This window comes from Triturus cristatus, chromosome 10 (genome assembly GCF_964204655.1).
Source record: "Triturus cristatus chromosome 10, aTriCri1.1, whole genome shotgun sequence".
NCBI lineage: Eukaryota > Metazoa > Chordata > Amphibia > Caudata > Salamandridae > Triturus > Triturus cristatus.
In genome coordinates this window covers 1,189,913,705-1,189,937,531 of record NC_140593.1, presented here as the reverse complement: position 1 = coordinate 1,189,937,531, position 23,827 = coordinate 1,189,913,705, and the positions used below count along the sequence as shown (strand labels likewise).

The following is a 23,827-nucleotide window of genomic DNA, read 5'->3' as shown; positions in this document are numbered from 1 at the left end:
GCCGGGGAGCTGGGGAGCAGAGGGGTTTGGTTGGCTGGCTTGTTGCACAAAGATGCACCTTGCCGGATGGGCAAACAGCTTGCAGGGGCAAAAGCAAAGCAGCTGGACCCCTCTCAAAGTGGCTCGCAGTGATGCTGATGTCCCTCAATGGCTGCTAGGCCCTTGTGCAGTAAGCATATGGACAGGACTCCCACTGTTGGTGTTTGGTGCAGGGTGTCCGGTACCGCGGGGGTTGGTGATGCACTGCTCCAGTTGGTCCTGGTGTTGTGGCGAAAAATCAAGCCAGCCTTTGTGCCACTACCGGGTGTTGCTGCCATCCATGATCTCCTAGGCATCGAAAGCTGAGCTCATCCGCCCTGGCATTTCATATTTCTGCCAGGTGGTTCACCACCAGGAAAATACCTTGGTGGTGCAGCCATTTCAAGAGGCGCAAGGCCTACAGGCACAGGGTCTGTGACCCCACTCTGCCCTGTTTGCTGTAGTACCACATGGTGGTGGTGTTGTCTATGAGCACCTGCACCAACCCCTCCTTGATGGAGGTTAGGAAGGCTTTCAATGCCAAGCAGGTGGACCACAGCTCCAGAAAGCTGATGTGGATCCTGGACTTTGCCAGAAACCAGAGGCCTCAGATCTCTACCTGTCTCAGGTGGACGCCCCAACCCAGAAGCGATGCATTGGTCACCACTGTCAGCTTTGGGTGGGGAAGGACAGAATCTTGAACAGACACAATTACCATTCAGTAACCACCATTGTAGATCTTTTACAGCCTCCTCCAAAATCTGAACGTGGCAGGAGAGATCCCCTTGATGGTGGTGCACACTAGGACTTCAGATCCCACTGCAGAGCCCACATATGCCACCTGGCGTGCTCGACCAGCAGAATGCAGGAGGCCATCTGTCCTAGCAGCCTCAGAGTCAACCTCACTGAAGTCCAGGACTAAGGTCGAAAGATGGGACCATACCCTTAATGTACTGGACTCTCTTTCACAGGGCAAAGGTGCAAAACGTAACCGTATCCAGAATGGCTCCGATGAAGTGGAGTGTCTGAAAAGGAGTTAAGTGTGACTTTGGCAGATGGATAGTTAACCCGAGGATAACAGGAGATTTGCTGTTGTCTCGAGGTAGGGGGAAGACTGGCATCCCTGACCTCTGACCTGCGAAGGTGTGCTGCCACCGCGGCCATCACTTTCATGAACACCAGAGAGGCGTTGGTGAGATCAAAGGTGAGGACAGCAAACTGAAAATACTCCTCTCCCACCACGAACCGCAGGTAACACCGATGGGCTGGCAGGACAGGAATATGGAAATATGCGTTCTGCTGGTCCAAAACCACCATCCAGTCTCTAGGGTCGAGGGCAGACAAAGCCTGGGCCAGGGTGAGCATTTTGAATTTACTCTTCCAGAGGAAGGAATTGAGAGGGCATAGATCTAGAAAAGGCCGAAGACCTCGGTCCTTGGGAACCAGAAAGTAAGAGGAATAACAACCACATCCTACTTCTGGCAGCTGCACACTCTCGACAGCCCCTTTGGCAAAAAAAGAACTTAGAATTCCTGCCACAAAATGGAGAGATAGTCCTCCGTCAATCAATGAGAGGACATAGAAGGTGCGGTGGAGAAGAAAAAAGGAAAGGCGTATCCTTGCAAACATTCTGTAGGACCCGCCTCTTCGAGGTGATCACTTGACAGCCCGGTGAAAATCAGAGGATTCTGCCTCCCACCAGGTGGCTGTGTCCCTGCTAGGAATGTAAAGAGTGCTGTTGAGTCTGTGGAAATTCAAGTGGGGAAGCAGCTCCTCATGCGGATTTGTGCGCAACGTTAGACCATCATTCAGCCAGTATCGGAGAGGGCAATCCGAGCCGCCGCTTCAGGTAGCGAAGTGAGCATCGGCATAGACATCCCCAAGGCCGTTGTGTGTCATGGTGCTGGCAGCGGAGTCGGAAGCATGATAAGTATAGAGAGTCTAGCCGGCGCCAAAGACCCTGTGAGGACCGACAGAGCACCAGAGGTAGTCTGCAGGTATCCAAAGAGCCATAGCACGGCTGTGCTGAACTCTGATCAGATGTGGCGTTGCCAAAGGCCCCCGAAACTCAGACTGTGCCGGAACCAGTTGTAGGACCGGCTCTGAAGTGGACCATCTTCGGGAGCAAGATCGAGAGGAGAGGCGCCACCTAAGCACTTGCTCAGGCGAATGCGAGTGGTGCGAGGAGGTGGAATCCCAACTTGACTTCTTGCACTTACATGAGGACTTGGAGCAAAACGAAGCCCGACCTGTGGGGTGGCTCCGTCGACTCTGGGACCGGGACTGAGAGCAGGCCTTGCATGCGGAGCGGGCGAGCGGGACTTCAAACAGTCCCGAAGGGAGTCTTCCTGTTCTTGGCGCAGTAAGGTTTCACCTTGCGTTCCCTGATGGACTTCAGGTTCATTGACGTGCAGTCGTCACAGGCCTTGGAGTTGTGGCTCGACCCCAGGCACACCTGATGGCGATCGATCACAGATATTTGTTAGTGATAGTCCCTACATTACTTGAAACTTGTAGTTTTGGGGAAAGACAGCCCTTGCACACTGTAAGTAATTTTGTGAAAATATTGAGGAAAGTGTCTGAGAGAAGATCAGTATCTGGTGGCGCAGAAAGAAAGGAACTGATGTCAGCGCGTCCATGGTCTGGGCTGGAAAGGGCAGTAGATTTGGGTTGAACATCTTAACCTTGCAACGGGAAAAGGTAGGGTTGGAACGCCCAGATATGGAGCTCTGTTACATGGCATCCCAACTGCAGCTTGATGTGCAGTGGTTGGACGAAAACATTACCTGGGAGATCATCTTCTAATATGTGGCGTGAATGGGAATGTACCACTCCTGGAATCTCACAAGATGGAGGGAGCATCTCAGTGCACTTTTCAAATACAATCGGCAGGTGGGTCGGGTCTGGGAGGAGTGATGAAAGTTGGTATGAGGCACCGGCCATTTGCAGGCAATATACGGTCGTGGAGTCACATTGTACAGGAGATGTCAGCGACATGAGGGAGGGAGGGAGGGAAGAAGATACAGGGAACCTTCATCCTAGAAACAGATCTGTCACATTTGCAGAGGCGCTGGATGATTCTGGGAAGCCTAGGGGAGTTACGCAGAGTGCACACAATATGTGGCAGATGTTTCCCAAAGCCCCGGAGGCAACACACTGATGCTGGCTATGCCGATGGCACTAGCACATGCATGAATGCTTGCGGCTCATATATATATATATATATATATATATATATATATATATATATATATATATGTATATATATCCAACAGGGTGACCCTCAACTTCAACTGCGGTCACAAATCGAGGCGCACTCTGGCATTAAAGTTAATTCAGTTTATTTTATGCACACGAACACGGACAGACGCGTTTCGGCATAACGCCTTCCTCAATGTCAAAAGTCCGATTTTAGATTACTTCCATATATACAACAAACACATTTTTTTCTCTTCCCAAGACAGTCGAGATCAAAAGAGGACTGGCAGTGCTTTGCCATTTCTGGTTTTGGCGGCCAAAAAAAAAAATATATATATATATATATATATATATATATATATATATATATATATATATATATATATGTAGGGTGTCAAATAAGGAAAGCGGTGGTGGTGCGAGGGAGCCATGGAAGAGAAGGGTCAAAGACTGCGAGGAACCGCTCAGCGAGACAAGGCGTGCGCCTAGGGTTTAGAAAAGCATCCAGCAATGCATGGGTTGAATTGTCTCGGTCCAAATACCTCCAGACAGCCTACTTGCCGCGGTTCATCTTAGGTAAGATTGATCCTGAATACTCTAACTGCCCATGACGGCAGGAGCCCGGAGCAGACTTCTTGCTCATGCCATGGCAATGTTCACATGGACAAACTTAATGGTCAGATGTGATGGAAAAGATATAACAAAGCCCACTGGAGCTGCTCCTGAAAAGCAAATAGGGTAGCATGATGTGTCGTTTGAGGTGCTGGGGGCAGTAGTGGCAAAACATTAACTAGACATACACGGACTAAGCCCGCGGTCGCCAAGGATGCCATGCTCAGTCAGGGACATGATAGAAGAGGCCACAGCGGAGAAAGTCAGTTGAAGGCAGGACGGAGAGATGGCAAGCTTACTGAGGATTTGGCAGAATGGGCAGCACTACTTCAAAAGCTCACCATCCACACACAGCACACAAGAGCACAGGCCCATGCACACACAGCACAGGCCCATGCACACACAGCACACAAGAGCACAGGCCCATGCACACACAAAAGGAAGGTTCTGCCTTAGGCTGGGGTGAAAAGAAGTAAACCACCAGGCACAGAAAAAGGAAGGTGCCACTCTAGGCAGAGAAGAAAGAAGGCACAGGCCAGGCACAAAATAAAATGAAATCATACTCCAGGCAGAGCAAAGGGAGGGCATAACCCAGGCACAACCATAGGGAAAACATACCAAGGCACAGAAAAAAGGAAGGTGCCACCCTAGGCAGAGGAGAATGGAATGCATTACCATAGGCAAACAGATGGCACACGCCATGCACAAACAAAAGGGCGTATACCAGGCAGCGCAGAGGGAGCGCATACCTAAGCACAGACAAAATGAAAGAATAGACTCAAGCACAGGCAAAACAAAGGCATAGCACAGGCATAGAAAAGGCAGGATAAAATGAAAGCATAGCCCCAGACAGCGCAGAGAGAGAGCACACCCTTGCACAAACAAAAGAAAAAATAGCCCTGGGCATTGACGAAAGGAAGGCATAGTCAGAAGTGCAAGGAAGGCCTAGCCCCAAGCACCATGATGTGTAGTCTGCATTCCTCACGGTGTCTAGAACGGCACTCTAAACCCACCTTCTGATGACCTCACCTTGGTCAGGGTCAATGAATCCATGTCGTATGAGGAAGTCGAGCACCACCAAGGCACAGTTGGGTTTGAAGTCGGTGGTTGCTATGGCCTCTTTCACCTGGGACCAAAACACAAAACAAAGTGTTAGGCTGAAAAGGGAAAAAAGGTGAAACAAGGAAGGAGAGGTAAACTTGCACCATTTGTGGTATCGGTCACCGTCCCAGCGCCCAACCTCCTTAACTCCAGCAAATGAAGCAGGAATCCCAAGCTGAGCCCGGTGCCAAGGAACGCCTGGCAACGCCCTTCTGTAAACCAGTTGTGACTCTGCAGCTTCTTGTGCAAAACTGTCCATCCACATCTCACTCACAAGAATCTCGCTCTGTCGATGCCCACAGCATCTTCCTTTGGGATTACAGACTTTGGCTTTCTTTAGACTCAAACAGAAGAAGGTATCACATGCTGAGCCCTGTGCCTTGGGATGCCTCGCTAGGGCGCTGTTCTTATGCAATCCAATCATGAAGTCCCGGGTGCAGCTTCTGATGCACAACTGACCCTCTGCGCCTCACCACCAAAATAAGTTCTCCCTGTGGTGTTCCAGTGACTCCGCTTCTTCACCCTGAACCAAATGAAGCAGGCTTCACACACGAGCTCTATGCAGAGAAGCACCAGGCCTGGACGGTGGCCTTGTGCTCAACTCTTCGTCTGCACCACACTAACACAACACAGTGTTATCTATGTCCAGAGAATCAATTACATGATGCATTCATCACACACCTCGCCTGAGCAGTGCCCTTCTGTCAACCAGTCTTTAATTCCCTGGTGCAGCTCCTTATGCACAGCTGCCCATACGCACCTCACTGCCCCACAACACTCTGTCCTTGCCATTGATTCTCCCGTCTCACCTTCTCCAGGGGCCACAGGTGTAACCTCACAGCACTCTGTCCTTCACCTGCTACCTCCCTTCTCACCTTCTCCAGGGCCCACAGGTAGAACCTCACCGCCCCACAGCACTCTGTCCTTGCCCTCGCGTTTCCTTCTCACCTTCTCCAAGTGCCATAGGTGTAACCTCACCGCCCCACAGCACTCTGTCCTTGCCCTCGTGTCTCCTTCTCACCTTCTCTAGGGGCCACAGGTAGAACCTCACTGCCCCACAGCGCTCTGTCCTTGCCCTCGTGTCTCCCTTCTCACCTTCTCCAAGTGCCATAGGTAGAACCTCACCACCCCACAGCACTCTGTCCTTGCTCTCGTGTCTCCTGCTCACCTTCTCGAGGTGCCACAGGAGGAACATCACTGCCCTACACAGCTCCCTCCACAGCCTTGCGTCTCTCTTCGCACCTTCTCCAGGGGCCACAGGTAGAACCTCACCGCCCTACACAGCTCCCTCCACAGCCTCGCGTCTCGCTTCTCACCTTCTCCAGGGGCCACAGGTAGAACCTCACCACCACACAGCACTCTGTCCACAGCCACGTGTCTCCCTTCTCACCTTCTCCAGGGGCCACAGGTAGAATCTCACTGCCCCACAGCACTCTGTCCACAGCCACGCGTCTCCCTTCTCACCTTCTCCAGGGGCCACAGGTAGAACCTCATCGCCCCACAGCACTCTGTCCTTGCCCTCGCGTCTCCTTCTCACCTTCTCCAGGGGTCACAGGTAGAACCTCACTTCCCCACAGCACTCAGTCCTTGCCTTCGCGTCTCTATCTCATCTTCTCCAGGGGTCACAGGTAGAACCTCACTGCCCCACAGCGCTCTGTCCTTGCCTACGCGTCCCCTTCTTACCTTCTATAGGAGTCACAGGAGGAACATCACCGCCCTACACAGCTCCCTCCACAGCCTTGCGTCTCTCTTCGCACCTTCTCCATGTGCCACAGGTAGAACCTCGCCGCCCCACAGCACTCTGTCCTTGCCCTCGCATCTCCTTCTCACCTTCTCCAGGGGCCACAGCTAGAACCTCACCGCCCCACAGCACTCTGTCTTTGCCCTCGCGTCTCCTTCTCACCTTCTCCAGGGGTGACAGCTAGAACCTCAGCATCCACACACAGCTCTGTTCTTGGTCTCACATCTCCCTTCTCACCTTCTCCAGGGGCCACAGGTAGAACCTCACCGCCCCACAGCACTCGGTCATTGCCCTCACGTCTCCTTCTCACCTTCTCCAGGGGTCACAGGTAGAACCTCACTGCCCCGCAGCGCTCTGTCCTTGCCTTCGCGTCTCCTTCTTACCTTCTCCAGGGGTCACAGGTAGAAACTCACTGCCCCACAGCGCTCTGTCCTTGCCTTCGCGTCTCCTTCTCACCTTCTCCATGTGCCACAGCTAGAACCTCGCCGCCCCACAGCACTCTGTCCTTGCCCTCGCATCTCCTTCTCACCTTCTCCAGGGGCCACAGCTAGAACCTCACCGCCCCACAGCACTCTGTCTTTGCCCTCGCGTCTCCTTCTCACCTTCTCCAGGGGTGACAGCTAGAACCTCAGCATCCACACACAGCTCTGTTCTTGGTCTCACATCTCCCTTCTCACCTTCTCCAGGGGCCACAGGTAGAACCTCACCGCCCCACAGCACTCGGTCATTGCCCTCACGTCTCCTTCTCACCTTCTCCAGGGGTCACAGGTAGAACCTCACTGCCCCGCAGCGCTCTGTCCTTGCCTTCGCGTCTCCTTCTTACCTTCTCCAGGGGTCACAGGTAGAAACTCACTGCCCCACAGCGCTCTGTCCTTGCCTTCGCGTCTCCTTCTCACCTTCTCCAGGGGCCACAGCTAGAACCTCAGCATCCACACACAGCTCTGTTCTTGGTCTCACATCTCCCTTCTCACCTTCTCCAGGGGCCACAGGTAGAACCTCACCGCCCCACAGCGCTCTGTCCTTGCCCTCGCATCTCCTTACCTTCTCCAGGGGTCACAGGTAGAACCTTACTGCCCCACAGTGCTCTGTCTTTGCCTTCGCGTCTCCTTCTCACCTTCTCCAGGGGCCACAGCTAGAACCTCAGCATCCACACACAGCTCTGTCCTTGGTCTCACATCTCCCTTCTCACCTTCTCCAGGGGCCACAGGTAGAGCCTCACCGCCCCACAGCGCTCTTTCCTTGCCCTCGCGCCTCCTTCTCACCTTCGCCAGGGGCCACAGCTAGAACCTCAGCATCCACACACAGCTCTGTCCTTGGTCTCACATCTCCCTTCTCACCTTCTCCAGGGGCCAAAGGTAGAACCTCACTGCCCCACAGCGCTCTGTCCTTGCCCTCGAGTCTCCTTCTCACCTTCTCCAGGGGTCACAGGTAGAACCTCACTGCCCCGCAGCGCTCTGTCCTTGCCTTCGCGTCTCCTTCTTACCTTCTCCAGGGGTCACAGGTAGAACCTCACTGCCCCACAGCGCTCTGTCCTTGCCTTCGCGTCTCCTTCTCACCTTCTCCAGGGGCCACAGCTAGAACCTCAGCATCCACACACAGCTCTGTCCTTGGTCTCACATCTCCCTTCTCACCTTCTCCAGGGGCCACAGGTAGAACCTCACCGCCCCACAGCACTCTGTCCTTGCCCTCGCGTCTCCTTCTCACCTTCTCCAGGGGCCACAGCTAGAAACTCAGCATCCACACACAGCTCTCTCCTTGGTCTCACATCTCCCTTCTCACCTTCTCCAGGGGCCACAGGTAGAATCTCACCACCCCACAGCACTCTGTCCTTGCCCTCGCGTCTCCTTCTCACCTTCTCCAGGGGCCACAGGTAGAACCTCAGCATCCACCCACAGCTCTGTCCTGGGTCTCACATCTCCCTTCTTACCTTCTCCAGGGGTCACAGGTAGAACCTCACCGCCCCACAGCGCTCTTTCCTTGCCCTCGCGTCTCCTTCTCACCTTCTCCAGGGGCCACAGCTAGAACCTCAGCATCCACACACAGCTCTGTCCTTAGTCTCACATCTCCCTTCTCACCTTCTCCAGGGGCCACAGGTAGAACTCCTGCACTTCTCCATCTCCCACTCTGGGCACAAAGTCCTGGGGCAACTCCAGGTCAAACACGAACTGGCACTCGGGGTGAACGCCCTTCACACTCTCATAGGTGTAGCTGCAAACATGAAATCAGAGACAATTTATGTAATTGTGTACAAGTAACAGTCTAATTTCAACAACAGGTATGTTTTGGCGGCTCGGAGCTTGCAGTTTAGTCACTGATATCCTAAAAACAACCTTTGCACACGAAGTACCTACATTCACTGCACAGAGCCCCGCCTCCAGGCATTACCATCATTTTAATAAAGCTGGAAGGAATCTTAAATTCACATCAACACAGTGTGTTTAGCTTCGGACTTAATTTTCTTATACATACAAATACACAGATTAGTTCCAAAAGAGTGAAGTCGCTACAAACCGCGTTTGTACTTTTTTATTAATTTGCTGCTTTTGCTTTCATCTTAGCAACACTGCTTAGTTTTTTTTTTAATTAAGATAAAATAAGTGTGTGGGCAACTTAAAAGTGCACTCAAAATAGGTCCGAAGTGGGATGCGCAGACTTGTCAGCGTTGGGTCCAGACTGGGTGTTCATAATAGAATCAAAACTGATCCACTAATCTGGGAGCAGAACTGCAATGGGATTCATTGCAGGAGTGGAATCAAACTGCACCCGAATCCAAGGACCCGAGCAAAATTGAACTTAATATCAAATGAGAGCACACTCGAACTGGACCCCAACCAGCAAGGATGACATCAAAGTGCACTGCTGACCTGAGAGTGCATTCATACTGGTGTCCAACTTTAGATGACACTCACACCTGTCCCCAACCTGAGAGCATGTAAACTGGACCACAACCAGCAAGGATTATATCAAAGTGCACTGCTGACCTGAGAGTGCATTCATACTGGTGTCCAACCAGCAAGGATTACATCAAAGTGCACTGCTGACCTGAGAGTGCATTCATACTGGTGTCCAACCAGCAAGGATTACATCAAAGTGCACTGCTAACCTGAGAGTGCATTCATACTGGTGTCCAACCAGCAAGGATTACATCAAAGTGCACTGCTGACCTGAGAGTGCATTCATACTGGTGTCCAACTTGAGATGACACTCACACCTGTCCCCAATCTGAGAGCGCATTCATACTGGTGTCCAACTTGAGATGACACTCACACCTGTCCCCAACCTGAGAGTGCATTCATACTGGTGTCCAACTGGAGATGAGACTCACACCTGTCCCCAACCTGAGAGCATGTAAACTGGACCACAACCAGCAAGGATTATATCAAAGTGCACTGCTGACCTGAGAGTGCATTCATACTGGTGTCCAACCAGCAAGGATTACATCAAAGTGCACTGCTGACCTGAGAGTGCATTCATACTGGTGTCCAACCAGCAAGGATTACATCAAAGTGCACTGCTGACCTGAGAGTGCATTCATACTGGTGTCCAACCAGCAAGGATTACATCAAAGGGCACTGCTGACCTGAGAGTGCATTCATACTGGTGTCCAACCAGCAAGGATTACATCAAAGTGCACTGCTGACCTGAGAGTGCATTCATACTGGTGTCCAACTTGAGATGACACTCACACCTGTCCCCAATCTGAGAGTGCATTCATGCTGGTGTCCAACTTGAGATGACACTCACACCTGTCCCCAATCTGAGGCACATTCATACTGGTGCCCAACCATCAAGGATTACATCAAAGTCCACTGCTGACCTGAGAGTGCATTCATACTGTTGTCCAACCAGCAAGGATTACATCAAAGTGCACTGCTGACCTGAGAGTGCATTCATACTGGTGTCCAACTTGAGATGAAACTCACACCTGTCCCCAACCTGAGAGCATGTAAACTGGACCACAACCAGCAAGGATTATATCAAAGTGCACTGCTGACCTGAGAGTGCATTCATACTGGTGTCCAACTTGAGATGACACTCACACCTGTCCCCAATCTGAGGCACATTCATACTGGTGCCCAACCATCAAGGATTACATCAAAGTCCACTGCTGACCTGAGAGTGCATTCATACTGGTGCCCAACCATCAAGGATTACATCAAAGTCCACTGCTGACCTGAGAGTGCATTCATACTGGTGTCCAACCAGCAAGGATTACATCAAAGTGCACTGCTGACCTGAGAGTGCATTCATACTGGTGTCCAACTTTAGATGACACTCACACCTGTCCCCAACCTGAGAGCATGTAAACTGGACCACAACCAGCAAGGATTATATCAAAGTGCACTGCTGACCTGAGAGTGCATTCATACTGGTGTCCAACCAGCAAGGATTACATCAAAGTGCACTGCTGACCTGAGAGTGCGTTCATACTGGTGTCCAACCAGCAAGGATGACATCAAAGTGCACTGCTAACCTGAGAGTGCGTTCATACTGGTGTCCAACCAGCAAGGATTACATCAAAGTGCACTGCTGACCTGAGAGTGCATTCATACTGGTGTCCAACCAGCAAGGATTACATCAAAGTGCACTGCTGACCTGAGAGTGCATTCATACTGGTGTCCAACCAGCAAGGATTACATCAAAGTGCACTGCTGACCTGAGAGTGCATTCATACTGGTGTCCAACCAGCAAGGATTACATCAAAGTGCACTGCTGACCTGAGAGTGCATTCATACTGGTGTCCAACCAGCAAGGATTATGTAGTAATAAAAGTGACAAGCACCAGTAGAAGTTCAACTGTCACTTTATTCAAGCCATCCGCTCTCTGACATGAGCAGGTTGTCAACATTCTAAGGAGAGCTTCGGGAGATACCAAGGTAAGAGGGACGGAGGGGGTGGACGGAAGGTACCAAGGAGGGGAGAAAGAGGGGAAGATACAACACATCTCCTTACCCAACATAAACAATGAACATGGAGGGAGCATTACCTAGCTACTCTATCCCCACTCCAAACTTGACCATCCTCCAATTCCACCACATTCTTCCCCCTCCCTTTGACGTTCTGAGAAGGGAAAAATTTACTCTGTCCCGCTTTAACCCTAGTGGGTTTCTTTATCAGCACAGCATCATTAGCCAAAGGTTCCAACTCCTTCACCCCATGTTTCTTATCATACCAGCCTTTGTAGCGGGATTGATGTTGCTGCACCTTAATCTGACTTTCAGACCTGTCATAGACAACCTTCTTACCCCCTTCTAGCCAGAGAGGGTTCAACTTGGTGCCTGGTTCTCTCCCTCTTAACATTACAAAGGGAGAGATTCCTGTTACAAGGTTGGGTGCAGTGTGGTAGGCCCACAAACAGTCTTTAAGCGAATCATTTACGTTGAATCCGTTAGACATTGCCAGTTGAATATGTTCCTTAATCATACGGTTCATCCTTTCTACTAAGCCATTGGCCTTAGGGCAGTAGAGGGCCGTTTTCTCATGCTTGATGTTGTGTTCCTTTAGGAAGGTCATCATTTCATCTGATGTAAACTGCACCCCATTGTCAGTTACTAAAGTAGATGGAATACCTTCAAATGAGAATACAGATTCCAAAAATGCCACAAGATTCTTGGTCGTGGTGGAAGGGGTGAACCTGACATTGACCCAATGGGAGGTGTAGTCCACCAGTACAAACATGAACCTTCTCAGTGGGCCTAGAGCATCCATGGGGCCAATAATGTCCATGGCCAATTTGGTCCATGGAACAACTGGTACCTCCACCGGTGAAAGGGGGACCTTACGTAATGACTTGGATTTATCACTCTTAGCACAGCTAAAGCAGTCTTTTGCCTTTAACTCCACTCTAGAATCCATCCTTGGGAACCAAAAGTTGTTCCTTACTTTGCTTTTGGTGATACTTCTTCCCAAATGGACTTCATGGGCAAGGTCTACTATTCTGTCTCTCAAGGTCTCGGGTGGCACAATTTTAGAATTGCGGTAGATTCGGTTCTCCTGAATGGTAAGCTCATTCCTGACTTCCCAGAAATCTTTTAACTCTTCTACCACATCCCCACATTTATCTGGCCACCCCTTTATGATTAAATTCTTTAGTGCCTCCATTATTGGATCTTTGCTCATTTCGTTATTCCATTCTTCTTTGGAAAAGGAAGGCAGATGAATCGAGAGAATGGGGGTATCCAAAAGGTCTTCCTCGATGTTTGTTTCTACCGGGGACCTGGATAAATAGTCTGCAAGGACGTTGTCCTTCCCCGGCAAGTATTCAATTCTGAAACTGAATTTCTCCAGCCCCAAGACCCATTTGGCTATCCTGGGTGATTCACAGAGGGATTTCTTGGCTGAAAAAATGTGCGTTAGGGGTTTGTGGTCCGTGCGGACTGTAAATTTACTGCCCCACAGGAAAAACTTGAAATGGTTGATGGCCCAGTAGCAGGCCAACGCCTCCCTCTCAATTACGGAGTAGTTCCGTTCAGGTGGACTCAAAGTACGGGAGGCGAAGGCAATGATGGTTTCCCCCCCCCCTCCCCTTTTTGAGATAGGGTGGCTCCAAGCCCTTTGTTGGATGCATCCGTGCATAGGATGGTCCTCTTCCTATGGTCAAACGGTCCCAATGCACGTGAACCCACAATCTCTTTTTTTAGGGCATTTACAGAGTGAGAATGTATCTCTTTCCATATGAATTCACTCTTTTTCTTTAATAGTTCCCGTAGGGACTCGCATTTTTCTGAAAACTTGGGTATGAACTTGGCCATATACTCCACCAACCCTAAAAAGGATTTGAGCTCCTCCTTGTTTGAGGGAAGAGGAGCGTTTTCCACTGCTTGAACTAAGCTCATTTTGGGTTTTATCACTTCAAAGGAAAGATTGTGTCCCAGATAGTCTACCTCCATGACTTTGATCTTGCATTTTTCCTTTTTAACCGATAACCCTGCATTCGATAGCCTGGAACATACTTTTCTGAAAATGAGGTCATGCTCCTCCCCATCGGCACCATAGACTAGAACATCGTCTTGAAAACACATGCAGTTAGGGATGTCCTCCAATACCTTTTGCATCATTTTCTGGAAGACAGCAGCCGCCGATGCAAGGCCAAAAGGCATCCTTAGGAACATATAGGTGCCAAATGGTGTTGCAAATGCAGTAAGAGGTCTAGACTCAGGGTGAAGGTCTACTTGGTAATATGCCATTGAAAGGTCTATGACTGAAAAGAACTTGGCCTTCCCCATGGTACTCAACATTTCATTGATGTTGGGAAGCGGGAACCGTTCGACCCAGATGTTTTCGTTGAGACTGCGTAAGTCGATGCAAAGGCGAATGCCCTGACCATTGGCCTTAGACGCTATCACGATGGGGGATACCCACTCCGAAGCGTCAATGGGTATAATGACGCCTAGTTGGCAGAGTTTATCGAGTTCTTCTTTGAGAGGCTGTCTTAACAGTAAAGGAACTTGGCGAGTCTTATGTACCACAGGTTTCGCCCCCTGTCTGATTTTTATTTTATGCTGAAAGTGTTTCAAAATCCCCAGCTCATTGGAGAATAGGTGGGGGAATTCGTCACATAGGGGTGACTCCCCCGTGGCGCCTTTGACTACGTTGACTTGTTCCTTACCATTAGGATCCAGAATTACCCCCAGTTCTCTCCGGTGACGCCACCCAAGGAGGTTAGAACCCGAGCTGACCAGGTAGATCTTGCCCACCGTGGATCTCCCTTTGAAATTTATTTCGGTCTCCACCATGCCTACCAATGGAATGGGGTCTTTGGTGTACCCCTGGGGTGTGATGTCAGGTTTAGAAATTTGCATACCTGAATCCCCTTTAATTTTCGTGTAATCTTCCATGTTTAATAGGGTGAATGGAGAGCATGAGTCTGCGAACATTTCAATACATGTGTCGTTAATTGTAATGCTGCATTTAGGGTACTCAAAAGGAATACTGCCACACGTACTTTTTACTTGGAATGTAAATCTTGGCTGCTCAACGTTGGTTTCATTGACGGCTTTAACTTGGGTGCTGTCACTGTCCCTGCACACCCTGGCTAAATGTCCTCTTCTGTTACATTTCTTACAGTGGGCATTGCGAGCTGTGCAAATGGGATTGTTGGCCAAATGATTGCTGCTCCCACATCTGTAGCATTTGAGGTCCGAGTGATCTTTTTGAAACTTACTGGATGACTCACCCTTACTTCTGACTTTAAGGACATTCCTATTAGGAGTTTCTGCCTGAACTGCCGCAACCACTTCTTCTGACACTTTTATTTCTCTCATGCACTTTGCCGTATGTTCAATAGACTGGGCAATAGACACCGCTTCCTCCAACGACGGGTTTTTGGATAACAACTTCTCTTGGATTTTACTATTGCTTGTGCACCTGACTAACTGGTCACGTATCAAGGAGTCATTGAGCTCCCCAAAATCACACCTTTGGGTAAGACCTCTCAAATTGGCAATGTAGTTTTTTACCGATTCATTTTTCCCTTGTGATCTACTGAAAAACTTATGACGTTCCAGAACTACATTTATTTTATCCCCAAAATGATTACCTAATTTTAGCATGGTAACCTCATACACATCAAGGTCCTCTTCTTCCTCCAACTCCGGTTCTGGGAGAGTCTCATATACCTTGCGACCATGTACCCCCATGTTGTGTAGGAGAATATGCTGTTTCCGTAATGCAGAAAATCTTTCCCCCCCCATAGCTATCAAATATGACTCAAACAGCTTTGTCCATTCCTTCCAATGGATATCAGGATCGCCACATTCATTGAGAAATGAGGGAGGTTGACATATTCCCGGGGTACCCATAATGAAGGGATTAATTGACCCCCCCAAATGCAAGAAGAGGTGAACTAGGGGAGTAGAATCTGGTAAGGTGCTTGGTAAAGCTGGTAGCCCCCGAGAGTTCAATTCAGCTTACTAGGACCAGGAACCTCTTTAACGTAGAAAAAATGGCTAATTAACCTTGAAATCTCTGGTTATTTTCGCAAGCACTCCGCCCAAAAGTACAGTTCCAAAGAAGCACATTAATGCCTTACAGGGCTGGAGCACCTTACAGGGCTGAAGCAAAGTACTGTATGGGTAACGCCGAGTACAACACTAATTGGCCCATGAGGAGGAAGTCACAGAATGCCCAACCTGAGCAGAGGTTAACGTGAGGTAAAAAGTCAACCAGGTGGCCTAGAAAGGGAGAGGCCTCTTCTGTCCCTATTTGCTACCTCTTCCTGACTGGAATTAACCCCAAAAACGGAAGGAACTTGCTGGGACCACCACTTGACGTACCTCGGTGATCCAGTCGTTTATCTGCTGAAGATCTCCCGGATGTCGCTGCCGTTCCTGCCTTCCCCGGATGCGAGCACAGCGCCTGCAGCTTGATGAAACCTGACGAAAACAGCCAGGAGCGACAGGACCCAGCGGAACACTTCTGCTTCCCGCCCTCTTGTGGGCGTGAGGAGGCGCGTCGACTATCAGCCCCCCGACAGCTGAGGGAGCGCAGGAGACCTCAAAGAGCTGACGCGGAAGAGTTGCCAAGGAAACCTGACGAGACTTGCAGGGAGCGGCAGGACCCAGCGGAGCACTTCTGCTTCCCGCCCTCTTGTGGGCGTGAGGAGGCGCGTCGACCGTCAGTCCCTCGGAAGCTGAGGGAGCGCTGGAGTCCACCAGGGAACCGCCGCTTAAGAATGGCCAGGTGAGGTGCCCCACAGGAGGCTTGTGACGCTGCAGTGCCGGAATCACCGTCGACTATCAGCCCCCCCGACAGCTGAGGGAGCGCAGGAGACCTCAAAGGGCTGACGCGGAAGAGTTGCCAAGGAAACCTGACGAGACTTGAATGGCCAGGTGAGGTGCCCCACAGGAGGCTTGTGACGCTGCAGTGCCGGAATCACCGTCTGCCAGCCAATGAGGAACGCCAACCAGCCACAGACCTCGCTGGAGAGGGGAATCCTGACAACCGGCTCACTTGCGCAGAGCCCCCGGAACACCAGCGATGCGCCTCCGATGGGTGGTAGAGGCGTGGACACTCGCGTCTACTGTCGAGGAAAGCCCTTCAACAGACGCCAACCAGCTACAGTCTTCGTTGGTACGGAGAGTACATTCACACGAAGGGAGTCGGGAACAGCCACAGCAACTTGCGAAAACCGCTGACACAAGCAACGCCAGCTCGTAGACTGTTTTCCTTAAAATTACGTAATCCAGGAGGTACCCAGCTCGTCCCGCACCGTTTGAGAGCTACACGGAAAGGGGAGATGACTTGTCCTGCCCCCCTCACAGGATCGTCGCCAGTGTAGTAATAAAAGTGACAAGCACCAGTAGAAGTTCAACTGTCACTTTATTCAAGCCATCCGCTCTCTGACATGAGCAGGTTGTCAACATTCTAAGGAGAGCTTCGGGAGATACCAAGGTAAGAGGGACGGAGGGGGTGGACGGAAGGTACCAAGGAGGGGAGAAAGAGGGGAAGATACAACAGATTACATCAAAGTGCACTGCTGACCTGAGAGTGCATTCATACTGGTGTCCAACCAGCAAGGATTACATCAAAGGGCACTGCTGACCTGAGAGTGCATTCATACTGGTGTCCAACTTGAGATGACACTCACACCTGTCCCCAATCTGAGAGTGCATTCATGCTGGTGTCCAACTTGAAATGACACTCACACCTGTCCCCAATCTGAGGCACATTCATACTGGTGCCCAACCATCAAGGATTACATCAAAGTCCACTGCTGACCTGAGAGTGCATTCATACTGGTGTCCAACCAGCAAGGATTACATCAAAGTGCACTGCTGACCTGAGAGTGCATTCATACTGGTGTCCAACTTGAGATGAGACTCACACCTGTCCCCAACCTGAGAGCGCATTCATACTGGTGTCCAACTTGAGATGACACTCACACCTGTCCCCAATCTGAGGCACATTCATACTGGTGCCCAACCATCAAGGATTACATCAAAGTCCACTGCTGACCTGAGAGTGCATTCATACTGTTGTCCAACCAGCAAGGATTACATCAAAGTGCACTGCTGACCTGAGAGTGCATTCATACTGGTGTCCAACTTGAGATGAGACTCACACCTGTCCCCAACCTGAGAGCATGTAAACTGGACCACAACCAGCAAGGATTATATCAAAGTGCACTGCTGACCTGAGAGTGCATTCATACTGGTATCCAACCAGCAAGGATTACATCAAAGTGCACTGCTGACCTGAGAGTGCATTCATACTGGTGTCCAACCAGCAAGGATTACATCAAAGTGCACTGCTGACCTGAGAGTGCATTCATACTGGTGTCCAACCAGCAAGGATTACATCAAAGTGCACTGCTGACCTGAGAGTGCATTCATACTGGTGTCCAACCAGCAAGGATTACATCAAAGGGTACTGCTGACCTGAGAGTGTATTCATACTGGTGTCCAACCAGCAAGGATTACATCAAAGTGCACTGCTGACCTGAGAGTGCATTCATACTGGTGTCCAACTTGAGATGACACTCACACCTGTCCCCAATCCGAGGCACATTCATACTGGTGCCCAACCATCAAGGATTACATCAAAGTCCACTGCTGACCTGAGAGTGCATTCATACTGGTGTCCAACCAGCAAGGATTACATCAAAGTGCACTGCTGACCTGAGAGTGCATTCATACTGGTGTCCAACTTGAGATGAGACTCACACCTGTCCCCAACCTGAGAGCATGTAAACTGGACCACAACCAGCAAGGATTATATCAAAGTGCACTGCTGACCTGAGAGTGCATTCATACTGGTGCCCAACCAGCAAGGATTACATCAAAGTGCACTGCTAACCTGAGAGTGCATTCATACTGGTGTCCAACCAGCAAGGATTACATCAAAGTGCACTGCTGACCTGAGAGTGCATTCATACTGGTATCCAACCAGCAAGGATTACATCAAAGTGCACTGCTGACCTGAGAGTGCATTCATACTGGTGTCCAACCAGCAAGGATTACATCAAAGTGCACTGCTGACCTGAGAGTGCATTCATACTGGTGTCCAACCAGCAAGGATTACATCAAAGTGCACTGCTGACCTGAGAGTGCATTCACACTGGTGTCCAACCAGCAAGGATTACATCAAAGGGCACTGCTGACCTGAGAGTGCACTCATACTGGTGTCCAACCAGCAAGGATTACATCAAAGTGCACTGCTGACCTGAGAGTGCATTCATACTGGTGTCCAACTTGAGATGACACTCACACCTGTCCCCAATCTGAGAGTGCATTCATGCTGGTGTCCAACTTGAGATGACACTCACACCTGTCCCCCATCTGAGGCACATTCATACTGGTGCCCAACCATCAAGGATTACATCAAAGTCCACTGCTGACCTGAGAGTGCATTCATACTGGTGTCCAACCAGCAAGGATTACATCAAAGTGCACTGCTGACCTGAGAGTGCATTCATACTGGTGTCCAACTTGAGATGAGACTCACACCTGTCCCCAACCTGAGAGCATGTAAACTGGACCACAACCAGCAAGGATTATATCAAAGTGCACTGCTGACCTGAGAGTGCATTCATACTGGTATCCAACCAGCAAGGATTACATCAAAGTGCACTGCTGACCTGAGAGTGCATTCATACTGGTGTCCAACCAGCAAGGATTACATCAAAGTGCACTGCTGACCTGAGAGTGCATTCATACTGGTGTCCAACCAGCAAGGATTACATCAAAGTGCACTGCTGACCTGAGAGTGCATTCATACTGGTGTCCAACCAGCAAGGATTACATCAAAGGGCACTGCTGACCTGGGAGTGCATTCATACTGGTGTCCAACCAGCAAGGATTACATCAAAGTGCACTGCTGACCTGAGAGTGCATTCATACTGGTGTCCAACTTGAGATGACACTCACACCTGTCCCCAATCTGAGAGTGCATTCATGCTGGTGTCCAACTTGAGATGACACTCACACCTGTCCCCAATCTGAGAGTGCATTCATGCTGGTGTCCAACTTGAGATGACACTCACACCTGTCCCCAATCTGAGGCACATTCATACTGGTGCCCAACCATCAAGGATTACATCAAAGTCCACTGCTGACCTGAGAGTGCATTCATACTGGTGTCCAACCAGCAAGGATTACATCAAAGTGCACTGCTGACCTGAGAGTGCATTCATACTGGTGTCCAACTTGAGATGACACTCACACCTGTCCCCAATCTGAGGCACATTCATACTGGTGCCCAACCATCAAGGATTACATCAAAGTCCACTGCTGACCTGAGAGTGCATTCATACTGGTGTCCAACCAGCAAGGATTACATCAAAGTGCACTGCTGACCTGAGAGTGCATTCATACTGGTGTCCAACTTGAGATGACACTCACACCTGTCCCCAATCTGAGAGTGCATTCATGCTGGTGTCCAACTTGAGATGACACTCACACCTGTCCCCAATCTGAGGCACATTCATACTGGTGCCCAACCATCAAGGATTACATCAAAGTCCACTGCTGACCTGAGAGTGCATTCATACTGGTGTCCAACCATCAAGGATTACATCAAAGTCCACTGCTGACCTGAGAGTGCATTCATACTGGTGTCCAACCAGCAAGGATTACATCAAAGTGCACTGCTGACCTGAGAGTGCATTCATACTGGTGTCCAACTTGAGATGACACTCACACCTGTCCCCAATCTGAGGCACATTCATACTGGTGCCCAACCATCAAGGATTACATCAAAGTCCACTGCTGACCTGAGAGTGCATTCATACTGGTGTCCAACCAGCAAGGATTACATCAAAGTGCACTGCTGACCTGAGAGTGCATTCATACTGGTGTCCAACCAGCAAGGATTACATCAAAGTGCACTGCTGACCTGAGAGTGCATTCATACTGGTGTCCAACCAGCAAGGATTACATCAAAGTGCACTGCTGACCTGAGAGTGCATTCATACTGGTGTCCAATTTGAGATGACACTCACACCTGTCCCCAATCTGAGAGTGCATTCATGCTGGTGTCCAATTTGAGATGACACTCACACCTGTCCCCAATCTGAGGCACATTCATACTGGTGCCCAACCATCAAGGATTACATCAAAGTCCACTGCTGACCTGAGAGTGCATTCATACTGGTGTCCAACCAGCAAGGGTTGTATCAAAGTGCACTGCTGACCTGAGAGTGCATTCATACTGGTGTCCAACTTGAGATGACACTTACACCTGTCCCCAATCTGAGAGTGCATTCATGCTGGTGTCCAATTTGAGATGACACTCACACCTGTCCCCAATCTGAGGCACATTCATACTGGTGCCCAACCATCAAGGATTACATCAAAGTCCACTGCTGACCTGAGAGTGCATTCATACTGGTGTCCAACCAGCAAGGATTACATCAAAGTGCACTGCTGACCTGAGAGTGCATTCATACTGGTGTCCAACTTGAGATGAGACTCACACCTGTCCCCAACCTGAGAGCATGTAAACTGGACCACAACCATCAAGGATTACATCAAAGTCCACTGCTGACCTGAGAGTGCATTCATACTGGTGTCCAACCAGCAAGGATTACATCAAAGGGCACTGCTGACCTGAGAGTGCATTCATACTGGTGTCCAACCAGCAAGGATTACATCAAAGTGCACTGCTAACCTGAGAGCGCATTCATACTGGTGTCCAACCAGCAAGGATTATATCAAAGTACTGACCTGAGAGTGCATTCATACTGGTGTCCAACCAGCAAGGATTACATCAAAGTGCACTGCTAACCTGAGAGTGCATTCATACTGGTGTCCAACTTGAGATGACACTCACACCTGTCCCCAATCTGAGAGTACGCAAGCTGGATCCAAACTTGAAATTGCACTCAAACTGGACTCCAACCAGCGAGCACACTCTAGGGGCCCGATACACAAAGGTAAACGTACACTTTTGTGTATGTTTACGATCGTCTGCTATTCACAAAGGGATTTACGAGTAGTTGCTTTACGAATGAGGAGTTTCCTCACATAAAAAAGATAGGACAGTCCTGTCTTTTTACGTGCTAAGACTTCGCACTTGCAAATCTCTTCGTGACTAGCAAACAATCGTAAACTTATGGAAAAGTGTAAGTTTAGCTTTGTCAATCAGGCCCTGAGAACGCAAAGCGGACCCCAATATATGGGCAAATTCGAACTGGGTACCAACCTGAAACATCACTCAAACAGGACCAAAACTGTCCTGTCAGCATCACTGGACGTCTATAGCCTCACTTCCACATTTGGTATTAGAGGTGAGAAATTTCTGATTAGGTTGCTCGGGAGTGAACGTTTACATTTTTGTATTTATCTGAAGGTGGTTTGTGTACTATCCCATGACGTCAGAATGCTGCATCTCCTTTGTTCAGTCTCGTCACATGATCGGATTTGGAGCCCTGCACACACAAAAACCATACATTTGTGTTTTGTCTCTGCTTGTGCAGGTGCTGGAGGATTCTCCCTGTCGCACGTTCCTGTGATTCACAGTTACATTTTATTTTGTTAATAATGTGCAGACTTTCTTTAGCAGGGGCAATCGAACTAGATCAGAACTTTGAGGACAATCAGACGGGGTCCCCAGCTGAGAGTAGAATCTGACCGTGGTCCCCAAAATTATATCACAATCCAAATGGAGCCCAACTAAGACTGCAAACAAGCTCGCTGCTCTTGAGGGAACGACTGACGATGGCCCGGTCCAAGCAAGCCCTGAAGAGCTATCGAGGCGCAAAGACGCACTGATGCGCCAACTGACCTAGTTCCCCTTCTGAAGTAATTTACATCACTGATGTTTGGCATAAGCTTCCCGGCTAGTTCACACCACTAATGAAGGATACAAGCTTGGGGACTGGTTTACACTACTAATTTATGAAGCCTGCTTCCCTGCTAGTTTACACCACTGATGTGCAAGCTTGGGAACTTGTTTACACCACTAACTTATGAGGCATGCTTCCCTACTAGTTCACACCACTAATGAAGGATGCAAGCTTGGGAACTAGTTTACACCACTAACTTATGACGCATGCTTCCCTACTAGTGCACGCCACTGATGTGCAAGCTTGGGAACTAGTTTACACCACTAACTTATGACGCATGCTTCCCTACTAGTTCACACCACTGATGTGTAAGCTTGGGAACTAGTTTACACCACTAACTTATGACGCATGCTTCCCTACTAGTTCACACCACTGATGTGTAAGCTTGGGAACTAGTTTACACCACTAACTTATGAGGCATGCTTCCCTACTACTTCACGACACTAATGAAGGATGCAAGCTTGGGGACTGGTTTACACCACTAACTTATGACGCATGCTTCCCTACTAGTTCACACCACTGATGTGCAAGCTTGGGAACTAGTTTACACCACTAACTTATGACGCATGCTTCCCTACTAGTTCACACCACTGATGTGCAAGCTTGGGAACTAGTTTACACCACTAACTTATGACGCATGCTTCCCTGCTAGTTTACGCCACTGATGTGCAAGCTTGGGAACTTGTTTACACCACTAACTTATGAGGCATGCTTCCTGTTGGAAACGGGTAGCGTGGTGCAGAGCGGGTGGGCCAAACTCTGGAGGAAATGTGCAAAGCATCCACGCAGTACACACAGGCGACACACAAGGCACACTACAAAAAGAGACGCTACACAAGTTTGTGTGAAAATAACTTTTGTATTGTCGAAACACAGTATGTTTGGTAATCTCTACACGGCACCAACTGACGCTGGGTCAAAAGGTACAGGGGGGAATTATATACAGGGCAGGGCCAATCGGGCCCCTGCCGGAATCATTGCGACATAGAAGACAATAAAAATAAGTCCATCAGCCTCAAACCTGCAAGAAAATCATCATGGCATAGCATTAAGCAATAGTCTGGGACACCTGTAATAAAATCATCATGGCATTCCCCTATGCATCACCAACGTGAGTGACCCCTGAGCCTGAGGCCGAAATCAAGGTAGGCAGTTAATTGACACATCAAAACCTGGCATCTAAACATAGCGCTGCACATAGCAAATCAATAGTGCTTAAACCCATGACATATGAACATAGCGCTGCACATAGCCAATCAATCGCGCTGCACATATGGCATCTTAACATAGCACTTCAAATATGCAATTCAGTATAGCGTTCAACATGGCATACCAGCCGGACATTACCCACAAGCCTAAACCTGTGGACACAA

The 23,827-nt window shown here is 49.6% G+C and overlaps 1 protein-coding gene across 3 annotated transcripts in view; it reads right to left on the bottom strand.

Moving 5' to 3' along the window:
* Positions 1 to 23,827, bottom strand: part of LOC146797002 (uncharacterized) — a 126,073-nt gene that overhangs the window by 40,812 nt on the left and 61,434 nt on the right. For all 3 annotated transcript variants that reach the window (XM_085629596.1, XM_085629598.1, XM_085629599.1), the window contains 2 exons: positions 8,746 to 8,878; positions 4,858 to 4,954 (listed from right to left, as the gene is read on the bottom strand). In XM_085629596.1, coding sequence (XP_085485722.1) covers positions 4,858 to 4,954; positions 8,746 to 8,878 — 230 coding nt within the window. The remainder of the gene's footprint in view (positions 1 to 4,857; positions 4,955 to 8,745; positions 8,879 to 23,827) is intronic.